At 43.0% G+C, this 12,608-nt stretch overlaps 1 protein-coding gene and 1 non-coding gene across 6 annotated transcripts in view; one reads left to right on the top strand and one right to left on the bottom strand.

Annotated features, from left to right (window-relative positions):
* LOC147340450 (zinc finger protein 81-like) overlaps window positions 1-12,608 on the top strand; it is a 125,865-nt gene that overhangs the window by 72,887 nt on the left and 40,370 nt on the right. For all 5 annotated transcript variants that reach the window (XM_086386352.1, XM_086386350.1, XM_086386353.1 and 2 more), the window contains exon 4: window positions 9,553-9,648. In XM_086386352.1, the coding sequence (XP_086242478.1) occupies window positions 9,553-9,648 (96 nt within the window). The remainder of the gene's footprint in view (window positions 1-9,552; window positions 9,649-12,608) is intronic.
* On the bottom strand, window positions 7,388-7,491 carry LOC147340452 (U6 spliceosomal RNA). Its single transcript, XR_015160034.1, has one exon. It is a non-coding gene; the product is annotated as a U6 spliceosomal RNA (small nuclear RNA).

The following is a 12,608-nucleotide window of genomic DNA, read 5'->3' as shown; positions in this document are numbered from 1 at the left end:
ATGGTACAGTCCATGGGGTCACAAAGATTCGGATACAAGTGAACACACACACACTGCCAGATGGAAGATAGGCATATGTTGTTGGAAATTGGTATAAAGGTAAATCTTTTTTTTTTTAATTTTATTTTATTTTTAAACTTTAACAATATTGTATTAGTTTTGCCCAACATCGAAATGAATCTGCCACAGGTATACCCGTGCTCCCCATCCTGAACCCTCCTCCCTCCTCCCTCCCCATACCCTCCCTCTGGGCCGTCCCAGTGCACCAGCCCCAAGCATCCAGCATCGTGCATCGAACCTGGACTGGCGACTCATCTCATACATGATATTACACATGTTTCAATGCCATTCTCCCAAATCTCCCCACCCTCTCCCTCTCCCACAGAGTCCACAAGACTGACCTATATATCAGTGTCTCTTTTGCTGTCTCATACACAGGGTTATTGTTACCATCTTTCTAAATTCCATATATACGCATTAGTATATTGTATTGGTGTTTTTCTTTCTGGCTTACTTCACTCTGTATAATAGGTTCCAGTTTCATCCACCTCATTAGAACTGATTCAAATGTATTCTTTTTAATGGCTGAGTAATACTCCATTGTGTATATGTACCACAGCTTTCTTATCCATTCATCGGCTGATGGGCATCTAGGTTGCTTCCATGTCCTGGCTATTATAAAGGTAAATCTTATAAAGTGGCAAAGAATTTGGCTGAATTTTGTTTTCTTGGGTGGAAAGAACTTGTAAGTGATGAACTGGGATATTTAAGTGAGGAAATTTCTAAGCCAAGTGTTAAAAGCGAGACTTGATTTGTCCTTAATGCTTATAGTAAAATGATAGAGGAAAGAGAGAATTTGAAGAAGGAATTGTTAGTAAAAAGGAACTAGAACATGAAGATTTTGAGAATTTTCAGCCTATCCATATTGTAAAATATGACATGTACTCTGGAAAGGGCACCAAGTGTGTGGCTGGAGAACCAGTTGCTAAAAGGATTAGGCATGTGAGTTGTAGATCCAATCAGCCATCTCAGCAGAAACACTGCCAGCTTGGGATGAACAGGGCAGAGGCAGGAAAAAAGGAAGGAAGGAAGACTGGATTTCTTGGATTCTCCAGCCAGGAAATAGGCTAGTAAAGCTATTTGGCGGTGAATATCTTCTAAGAAAAGCGGTGAATGACCCTCCAAATGGTTCAGAAGCCAGCAGAGCTCTCACTGCCACCACAGGCCCAGAGAGCACAGACTAGGAAGATGCAGGGTGACAAGCTGTCACCTCTTTGCTTCCAGAAGATGAGCCACCTAGTTGATTTCCAGGGCTAAGAGGGCAAGGCCACCACCCAGGGCTGAGGGTGTAAGGTCACCACATAGGATCTGAGGTCACATCTCTTAACAGTGACATGCTCTCTTGAACTCTCTCTTCAGCTCTCCCTTATGATACTTGTTGACTATCAGATTTGTTCCAGGATTTAGCTTTGGGTCTTCCCTGGTGGCTCAGATGGTAAAGAACCTGCCTGCAATGCAGGAAACCGGCATTCGATCCCTGGGTTGGGAAGATTCCCCTGGAGAAGGGAATGGCTACCAACTCCAGGATTCTTGCCTGGAGAATTCTGTGGACAGAGGAACCTGTCACGTCCATGGAGTCTCAAAGAGCCAGACCCAACTGAGCGACTAACACTTTCACTTCCTTTTATTTAGCCTTACAGCAAGCCCTGGTGGCTCAGTTGTAAAGAATCTGCCTGCCAAGCAGGAGATGCAGACTCGATCCCTGGGTGGGGAAGATCCCCTAGAGTAGGAAATGGCAAACCCACTCCAGTGTTCTTGCCAGGGAAATTCCACGGATAAAGGAGCCTGGTGGGCTACAGTCCATGGGCGCAAAGAGTCAGACATGATTTAGGAACTAAACAACAATATTTAGATTACACGGAGTTTACTGCCCACTTTGGGCACATTCTCAAGCAATTCACCTCTGGGAAGACCCAGTCTCAGTGCTGCAAGGGTGGCTCCTGGCCTCACACCATCCACAGGCTGAGCCTCCGTCAGAAGAACTTGGGCCCCTTACAAGCAGCACTGGAAGGCAGGTCTACCATTTGCCACATTTTCTATGTCAGTGCTGGCTTCTTCTGTGTTCACTCACCATTACTGAGGGAATCCTTGTTAAGTTTTATTTTCCTCCACTAACTAAAATGCTTAAATTCTGTGAGTAAATTGAGACATTGTAGCAAACCAAAAGTTGTTTCTCAGAAGGAGAGCAGAGGATGGCAGAGCTTAGCTCCAGAATCCTAGGACCTGTGCTGTGATTCGTCTCAGGGGAACTGCCAAAGCCTCCATCCCTGTGTCACTGACACTTCAAGCACCAATGGATCTGATGGGTCATGTGACCCAAGTGGCAGGGTGGCTTGTATGGCGGTCTGGACGTGTCACACAGGGCCTTCTCCTATTCTGATCTCCACTCAAAATGGCAGCTTTTTGAATCACCTGGTAAATAGGCCAGAGTAGCTCATCCAGATGAGGACTGTGTTGCCTCTGATGTCCAAAGAGGCCCTAGGTGTTGGCCCTCTTTTTGCTTATGGAAGAGCCAGATGCAAAACTTATTCTTCAAGAGGTTAGAAGGAGTATCTCAACAAGCCCCCCACCACTGAACCCCTAGAAATCTCACTGAGATAGAAGGCCCCTAAATTTATTTTCAGATTCATTTCCTGTCTCCTGACACACAGATGTCTTATCCATAAGTCTAGAGTAGTTTCTCACTCTTATCCACTAGGTCTAATAAGCATAATATCCATGTAATGGACCAGTGTGGGGTTCCTAGGTGGTGAAGAACCTGCCTGCTAGTGCAGGAGATCTAAGGGACATGGTTTCGATCCCTGGGTTGGGAAGACCCCTGGAGGAGGTCATGGCAACCCACTCCAGTATTCTTACCTGGAGAATCCCATGGACAGAGGAGCTTGGCAGGCTGTAGTCCATGGGGTCTCAAAGAGTTGGACATGACTGAAGCTACTGAGCACATAGACATGTGATGTGATGTCTTGTGGAAGGGAAAATTGCCCAAGAACCCTGCAGGTTAAATTATGACATAGGACTGGAGAGTTGATCTACCTCTGAGGCAGGACAGTGCAGGTATATAGCTGGCCTTCCCAATGGAAAGAAAACTGCTTTTGCTGGTCTTTACTAACAGTACTGTTTTTAAGAAAGGCATTTGCCAGATAAATATATACATGCCGAGTATCAAAGGATGTGTTCATTTGGTCAAGCAACAAAACTGTATCTAGTATAGCAGCTGCTGTTGGAGACACTACCTGGTTAAGTTCATGATAATCCACTGTCCTTCTCCAAGATCCATCTGTCTTCTGCACAGGCCAAATAGGCATGTTGAATGTAGTGGAATCACCATCCTTGCATCTTTCAAGTCCTTGCTGCTGCTGCTAAGTCGCTTCAGTCATGTCCACCTCTGTGCGACCCCATAGACAGCAGCCCACCAGGCTCCCCCATCCCTGGGATTCTCCAGGCAAGAGTACTGGAGTGGGGTGCCATTGCCTTCTCCATCAAGTCCTTGATGGTAACACCAACCTCAGCAATCCCTCAGGAAAGCAGTACTGCTTTTGGTTTACTGTTTTCCTAGATGGAGACAGTTCTAGTGGCTTCCACTTGGCATTTTCCACCATAAGAGGCTTCACTCCATAGGTCAGGAGACCAATATGAGGACACTGCCAGTTGCTGAGTATTCTAATTATGCATTCCTATACCAGAGAAATAACCACGAGATGGGTTTAGTGATCCACTGAGCTCACTGTGTGTGATTGACCTGAGCTAAAACTCCATTGATCACTTCACTTTTATAAGCCCCAACTCTGTCTGGTGAGCCACAGTAATGTTTTGGATCTTTTGGAATTAGTGTCAGATCAGAGCCAGTGTCCTATCTGGTAATATCTGGAAAGCCTCATTGCTTTTTCCCCAATGCAGAGGTACCCTGGTAAAGGGCTATAGGTCCTTTTAGGAAAAGTTGGGAGAAATATTAGTGGTGTAAATTTTTGGCAGTGTCATGGGTTCATTCCTCCAGGGACCCAGCCTCCCCTTCATTCAGAAGTGTTCATTCTCGGTGTATAAACTGACTCAAGTCTGAGAGTTGATTGAGGAGCTGGGATTCTGTGTTTGGATGTTTCAAGTTAGACTTCTTTTCACTTGACCTAGAACTCTTTTCCTTCTACAGATCAAGTAAGATTTTAGTAAATTGCCCACCTATTTGTTTCCTATGGAAGTCATGATCAACTAGCCAAACTCACAGGTCTCTGTGAATCTTTTTGACAGCACAGAAGGTTTGGTTCATCCCTATGTAATATATATTAAAGACATGTATTTTTTTTTTCTATTTGGCAGTAGGATAGCATAAGAGAAAGAAGTTTAAATCTCTACCTGGCCACTTGTTGTATGAATAACTAAGCCACTTACTAGCTGTGTGACTTTGGAATTTTACCTCTCCAAGGCTCAGTTTCCTTGTCTGCTAAGGGGAATAAGAGGAGAGTTGGTTTGAAGATTAAATGGATTAATTCATCTAAAGTGCCCAGGGCAATGTCTGGGACATAGTAAATACTCAATATTCTTTTATTTTTTTGCTCTTAATTTGTTTATATGCATGTCTGTGAGCAGGTGAACCACTCTAAAACAGGTGTTATATTTAATGCTATCCCCCCATTCTCATATAGTGTTAGAAGGATAGAGAGGTATAGACATATAACACATAAATATATGGTTGTGTAGCATAGTTTCTTAAATATCTGAAAACTGTCTTTTGCTAAATGTTCATACACTGTTTCTGTCCTGCTTTTCTTAGACTGTCCTAACTCTGCTGGCTTCAAAGAAGGTTATCTCTTAAATAATGAAACACCAAGATAAAGATATGGGCTTTCCAGGTGGTGCTAGTGGTAAAGAGCCAGCCTTCCAGTGCAGGAGATGTAAGAGACCCAGGGATTTGATCCCTGTGTCGGGAAGATCCCCTGGAGGAGGGCATGGCAACCCACTCCAGTATTCTTGCCTGGAGAGTCCCATGGACAGAAGAGCCTGGTGGGCTACAATCCATGAGGTCGCAAAGGGTTGGACATAACTGAAGTGACCTAGTATACACACACGCAAGGTAAAGGTTTGTTTTGAAAGATGTTTGAACTCTAATGAGTTGTAGAATGAATTAAAACAGTATTATAGAAATTTCTACCCTTATTTGTGAATTGGACTGTTCTGATTACTACTCTGACACTGTGCTAACCACATCGACCTTGTATTTGGCAATCCAGTGCCTCCATTTGGCCCCTGCCACACCAGGTTTGAACTTCCTTTGTGGCTCCGCTGGTAAACAATCTGCCTGTAATGGGAGAGACCTGGGTTCAATCCTTGGGTTGGGAAGATCCCCTGGAGAAGGGAACAGCTACCCATTATAGTATTCTGGCCTGGAGAATTCCATGGACTGTATAGTCCATGGGGTCACAAAGAGTCGGACATGACTGAGCAACTTTCACTTCACTTCATTTCACTTCACTTCACCCCAGGTTCCAATTGCTCTCACTGCATTTAGGTTTTCCAGTTCAGTGGCAGCAGTTCCCACTGAAATTTCTGACCTACAGTGAAGAACAATCATAGATTATCGGGGGCCCCCTCACAAATTTATTTGTCACAGTTGTCATGACTGGTGTGTCTCTGGACCATCCTGGTGTGAGTGAGCAGATGTTTCTTGATAAGTCTACTCTTAACATTCCAATCTCCCTAAGCCTTCAGATGCCTTTCTCTGTAGTACTCCAAAGCAGTCCTAGAATTCCAGCTGCATTTATGTGGGCTGTGATTTGGTTCATGTTCCAGCCAACCAGCCAAATATACTGTCTGTACCCTTCCTAACCCCTCAAGTGGCAAGATGACATTCAGAATCTGCTTAGTGTACACATACTAAAAATTTCAGTCTTATCCAACTTTGTTCCTTCCATTATCCCACACATATCACCCAGATTTCTGTCCTTATAAATTGGACAAATCATGCAGTCATTTTGGAGTATCTCAGATCTTCTCATGGGTCGCACTTTGTATCTTACCCTTTGGGCCTTTGTTGTTGTTTAGTCCCTAAGTCATGTCCAACTCTTTGCAACCCCATGGACTGCAGCATGCCAGGTATCCCTGTCCTTCACTGTCTCCTGGAGTCTGCTCAAACTCATGTCCATTGAGTTGGTGATGCCATCCAACCATCTCGTCCTCCATCGCCTCCTTCTCCTCCTCCCTCAATATTTCCCAGCATCAGAGTCTTTTCCAGTGAGTCAGCTCTTCGCATCAGGTGGCCTAAGTATAGGAGGTTGAGGAATTCTCCAGGCAAGAATATTGGAGTGGGTAACCCTTCCTTTCTCCAGGGGATCTTCCCAAACCAGGAATTGAACCACAGTCTCCTGCATTGAAGGCAGATTCTTTACCAACTGAGCTATCAGGGAAGCCCATAAATACAAAGAAACATGAAAATAAACGTTGCTCAGTCGTGTTCGACTCTTGGCCACCCCATGGACTATACAGTCCATGGAATTCTCCAGGCCAGAATACTGGAGTGGGTAGCCTTTCCTTCTCCAGGGTATCTACCCAACCCAGGGATCGAACCCAGGTCTCCTGCACTGTAGGCAGATTCTTTACCCAGCTGAGCCACCAGGGAAGCACGGTGGTGTGACCCAAAACTTTATTCTTGAAGGGTCCAGGCCTGAATTGTATCGCTGTAGTTTTACATTGACTTCAATCACAGGGCATGCGTGTGTGTGTGTGCTCAGTCACTTCAGTTGTGTCCGACTCTTTGCAGTCCCATGGATTGTAGTCCCCCAGGCTACTCTGTCCATAGAATTTTCAGGCAAGAATACTGGAGTGGGTAGCCATTTCCTCCTCTGGGGGATCTTCCTGACCCAAGGATTGAACCCGTGTCTCCTGTGTCTCCTGCACTGCAGACAGATTCTTTACCCCGAGGCACTGGGGAAGCAATCACAGGGCATGATAGTATGCCTTACGGGATCGCCTGTATTCTAGACATACTCTTCTTTTTAAAAAAATTTTTATTGGATTATAATTGATTTACAATGTTAGTTCCAGGTGTACAGCAAGGTGAATCAGTTATACATATACATATATCCACTCTTTTTTTTAAGATTCTTTTCCCATATAGGCCATTACAGAGTAGTGAGTAGAGTTCTGTGTGCTATACAGTAAGTCCTTATTAGTTATCTATTTTATATGTAGTAGTGTGTATATGTCAATCCCAATCTCAATTTATCTCTCCTCCCCTCTTACCGTCTGGTAACCATAAGTTTGTTTTCTACATCCATGACTCTACTTCTGTTTTGTAAATAAGTTCATTTGTATCCTTTTTTTTTTTTTAAGATTCCATAAAAATATGGAACACTTCATGAATTTGTGTGTCATCTTTGCTCAGGGGCCATGCTAATCTTCTCTGTATCATTCCAATTTTAATACATGTACTGCCGGGCTTCCCTGGTGGTTTAGATGATAAAGATAATCTGCCTGTAATGTGGGAGACCCGGGTTCAATCCCTGGGTCAGAAAGATCCCCTGGAGAAGTGAAAGGCTACCCACTCCAGTATTCTTGCCTGAAGAATTCCATGGACGGAAGAGCCTGGCAGGCTCCAGCCTATGTGGTCTCAAAGAGTCAGACATGATTGAGCAGCTTTCACTTCACTTCACTGCTGAAACAAGCACTAAGACATACTCTTCTTTATTTCCATTGTGATATAGCAGGCCACAGTTTCCGCTTGATAGTCAAGATCAACCACCCCAGCCAGCACAGTAACTCCCTTCTTTGCCTGTTGATTCAGAGATGTGAAAAGACCAAGATTTCCGGGTGGCAGACTTATCTTCCAGTTCAATAGAATCAGTGTTGTGTCTCTTGGTAGAAGTATTCCTCCCTTTGGAACTAAGGCATGTGGAACAGCAGAGCATAAGACTGCCAGTACAGGAAACAAAATTTTTGCTAATGGGCCATTAGGAGTGATAGTAAGTGGTGCCATTCCTGGCCCAGGGCTGAGGGGGTGGGGCTACCATCCTGGTGGGCTTGGAGGACAGAACATTGAACCAGTGAGGATTATTGTCAAGCTGTGGCTCAGCTGGTAAAGAATCCGCCTGCAATGCAGGAGACCTGGGTTCGATCCCTGGGTTGGGAAGATCCCTTGGAGAAGGAAAAGGCTACCCACTCCAGTATTCTGGCCTGGAGAATTCCATGGACTGTATAGTCCATGGGGTTGCAGAGTCAGACACGACTGAGTGACTTTCACTTTCACTTAAAATCTAATGGAATTTGCCCTGCTCGGTTTCAGACTTGCTTGAGACCTGCCATACCTTTCTAAATTCTAATTTCTCCCTTTTGGAATGGGAGTATCTATCCTATGCCTGTGACACCACTGTGTTTGGAATATTTTAGAAACAGGTAGTGCGTCTGCTTTCATAGATATGCATGGAGAGGAATTTTGTCCCAGAATGACTTATACTCAAGTCTTACCCATAAGATTTAGATGATTTAGATGCTGAGATCTGAGACCCTGGGTTGATGTTTAGATGAAATTTTAGACCTAAGAGTTGATTGGGGATATTGGGATAGGGTTAATGTATTTTATACATGGGAAAGATGTGAATTTGGGGGGGTCAGGGGACATGCTCTTATTGGTTGAATAGTGACCCCTCAAAAAAAGATATGTCAAAATCTTAACCCCCAGTACCTGAGAATGTGCCTTTATTTGAAAGTAGTATCTTTACAGAAGGGATCAAATTAAAATGAGGTCATTGGAGTGGACCCTAACCTGAGTGGTATCCTTATTAAAAAAAAAAAAAAGGAGATTTGGGCACAGAAATAGGCACACATAGAGGAAAGACAGTAAGAAGACACACAGGGAGAAGATAGCCATGGGACTAGATTAAAATACATTTACAAGCCAAGGAACACCAGAGATTTTGGCAGACAGAATAAGCTAGAAGGTGCAAGGAAGGATTCTCCCCTATATCTGCTGGAGTGACCATGACACTGCTAACACCTTGATTTCAGAATTCTAGCCTCTAGAAATATCAGATAATACATTTCTGTTGTTTTAAGTCACCTAGTTTTTGGTGCTTTCTCTCTTTCTTTTTTTTTTTTTAGTTCTACCAGGTTATTGCTACCAACCCATCTCCCTCCACCCTCATGCCTGCATGCTCAGTCATGTAACCCCAAGGACTGCAGTCCACCAGGCTCTGTCCATGTACTTTTCCAGGCAAGAATATTGGAGTGGTTTGCCATTTCCTTCTCCAGGGATTTTTTGGTACTTTCTTAAAGAAGCCCTAGGGAACTAACACAGAACCTCAGTGAGGTGGTTTCCATTCTCAGCTGCTAAGTGCTCTGGGGCATCTGAAATGTGTAATGGTGTCATCCTTGATTTCCCTGAGATTCTTCACTCCCTTTGCACATTCATGCTTATTACTCTTTTTCCAATGAAATGCGGTTACTTTTCCAAAGAACACATGGAAAGCAATTAGTTGGACCCCATTTTCTATCATTTCCTGTTAACAGGGTATGAAGTTCCCAAACCAGAGGTCATATTCAAGTTGGAGCAAGGAGAGGAGCCTTGGGCACTGAAGGAAAAAACCCTACATCACAGCTGCTCAGGTGAGTGTGATCCTGGCAGAAGGAAGACAATGGAAATACTTAAGACCAATACCTTTAAAGTGCTGTGATTGCTGCCCTTTTTGAAGGTTCAAAACTTTAGAAACTCCTTGGCCTCTGAGGTACCAAACTGCTCTTCCCTGTATTTCCCTTACTGCTTCTTGGCTTAGCTTCCCTCCAGGAGAATTGCTACAGTATCTATACTCTAGATCATATGCCAGACTTCCTTACTATGGATCTGGCTTTCTTGAATGTTTTCTCCTCCCATTACATTTTTATGCTTTAGTACTGAAACCCCACTCCCAAGGTCTTAGATCCTTATTGTATACATTCAGGTTTTAATGGATTTGCCTTCTTTGGAGATCAGTTGGTTGCCTCACTCCTGTTCTACCTGGTTCCCTTTCAGCTTCTTCTCCCTCTTGTTTTCATCTTCTCACTCTAAGATATCAACAAACTGTCATCTACAACCAGCCCCACCTCCTTTTCTCTTTGTAGATATTGCTTTCAGATTCCTCACTTCTCTTCACCTCCCCTAATCTCCATGCCTGCCTTCCATCTTCTCACTTTATGATCCCTGTCACCTAGCATTTTCTCTTTTAAAATCAAATTTATTAAGATATAATTTACATACCATAATAAGTATCCATTTTAAGTGTACAGTTTGGTGAGTTTTGACAAAGGTACACACTGTTATAAGCACCACCCCAGTCGTGATACATTCCATCACACAAAAATGCACCTTCATGCCCCTTGTAGTTAACACTCTACATGACTTTGGCCCCAAGCAACCACTGAGTTACTTTTTGTCATTATAGACTAGATTTGCCTTTATTAGTGTTGCATATAAATGGAATCATTCTGTATGTACCTTTTTGGGTCTGGCTTTATTTGTTCAGCCTAATGATTTTGCAATTCATTCATGTTATTGAGTATATCACTAGTTTGTTTCTTTTAAATAGTGGATACTATTCCATGGTATGACTATTAAATAGTTCCTTTTAAATAGTGAATACTGTTCCGTTATAATTTTTTTTTATCTCTATGCCTGTTAATGACAAGTGGTCATTATTTGGTTATTATGACTACAGTTGCAGTAAACATTCTGATTTGTCTTTGTGTGAGCATATGTCTACATTTTTCTTGGGTAAATGCCTAGGATTAGCGTTGCTCTGCAGATGGTGACCGCAGCCATGAAATTAAAAGACGCTTACTCCTTGAAAGGAAAGTTATGACCAACCTAGATAGCATATTCAAAAGCAGAGACATTACTTTGCCAACAAAGGTCCGTCTAGTCAAGGCTATGGTTTTTCCAGTAGTCATGTATGGATGTAAAAGTTGGACTGTGAAGAAAGCTGAGCGCCGAAGAATTGATGCTTTTGAACTGTGGTGTTGGAGAAGTTGAGAGTCCGTTGGACTGCAAGGAGATCCAACCAGTCCGTTCTAAAGGAGACCCAGCCCTGGGTGTTCTTTGGAAGGAATGATGCTAAATCTGAAACTCCAGTACTTTGGCCACCTCATGCGAAGTGTTGACTCATTGGAAGACTCTGATGCTGGGAGGTATTGGGGACAGGAGGAAAAGGGGACAACAGAGGATGAGATAGCTGGATGGAATCACCAACTCAGTGGACGTAAGTTTGAGTGAACTCCAGGAGTCGGTGATGGACAGGGAGGCCTGGCATGCTGCGATTCATGGGGTCGCAAAGAGTCAGACACGACTGAGCGACTGAACTGAACTGAACTGAACCATTATCTTCATTACCTCCACCATAGTTTGGCCCCAGATAAATAGCAGGGAGGGAACACAGCTGCACCCTTCAACAGAAATTGGATTAAAGATTTACTGAGCATGGCCTCACCCATCAGTGTTTGCTCACCTTTCTTATAATTTCATATAATTGCCAAACTGTCTTCCAAAATGGCTTTACATTCCCAACAGCAATACATGAGAAATTCTGTTGCCCCAAATCCTTGCCTATACTTGTTATCATCAGTCTCTTTAAACTTTGCTATTAGAATGGATATGTAATGGTATGTTATGAATGTAAGCAGCATTTCTCTGATGAGTAATAATGTTAAATACCTTCATGTGCTTATTATCATTTGTACATTTTTTTGTGAAGTGTCTATTGAAATATCTTTCCTATGGGGGGGGGTTGTTTGTCTTCTTATTGAGGTATAAGAGTTTTTTATATTTGCTCGATACAATTTCTAAGCCAGATATATGTACTGCCAATATTTTGTTGTAATGTGTATCTTACAGTTTTAGTCTTACTGGTGCCTATCAAAGGAAAAATATTTTAATTTTTATGGAGCCTAATTTATCATCTTTAAAAAAGTTTTAGTATTTTTTGTGATCTATTTAATAAATCTTGGCTTACTGCAAGGTTCTTGCTTCTTGGAAGAAAAGCTATGACGAACCTAGACAGCATATTAAAAAGCAGAGACATTATTTTGCCAACAAAGGTCCATATACTCAAAGCTATGGTTTTTCCAGTAGTTATGTATAGATTTGAGAGTTGGACCATAAAGAAGGCTGAGTGCCATGCTGCTTTAAAAAAAAAAAAAAACAAAACAGTAAAATGTTTATTTTCTTAGGAAAAAAAAAAAAAAGTGGGCAAGAGGGATTCAAAAGATTGTGATCACACTTCGTCTGCATCTGAGCAAAACTGATGTTGCAAGCTTGATCTTTGATTAAGAGACCCAGGAAATGAAACCACCTGCTGCTCCCTCCTATGTCACTTCCAGGAGTCATGTCATGACATGCTTTGAATTGATAGTAGCGTCTCTACTTCTTCATAGCAGAGAAACTAGGCTTGCCATAGCAACCATCCCATCTCCAAAGTGCAACACTGCCAGTGAGAAACAAGGCTCTGGACTACTGGGGGAGGCAGGGAGGAGGGAGCGGGGAAGGAGGCGCTTGTCTTAGAAGCAGAACCAGTCTAGAACAGAAGTTGGATATCTGA

Source organism: Bos grunniens, chromosome X (assembly GCF_055505025.1).
Source record: "Bos grunniens cultivar Pamir isolate PY7600 chromosome X, Bosgru_T2T1.0, whole genome shotgun sequence".
Lineage (NCBI taxonomy): Eukaryota > Metazoa > Chordata > Mammalia > Artiodactyla > Bovidae > Bos > Bos grunniens.
This window is presented reverse-complemented; position numbering and strand designations above follow the sequence as displayed.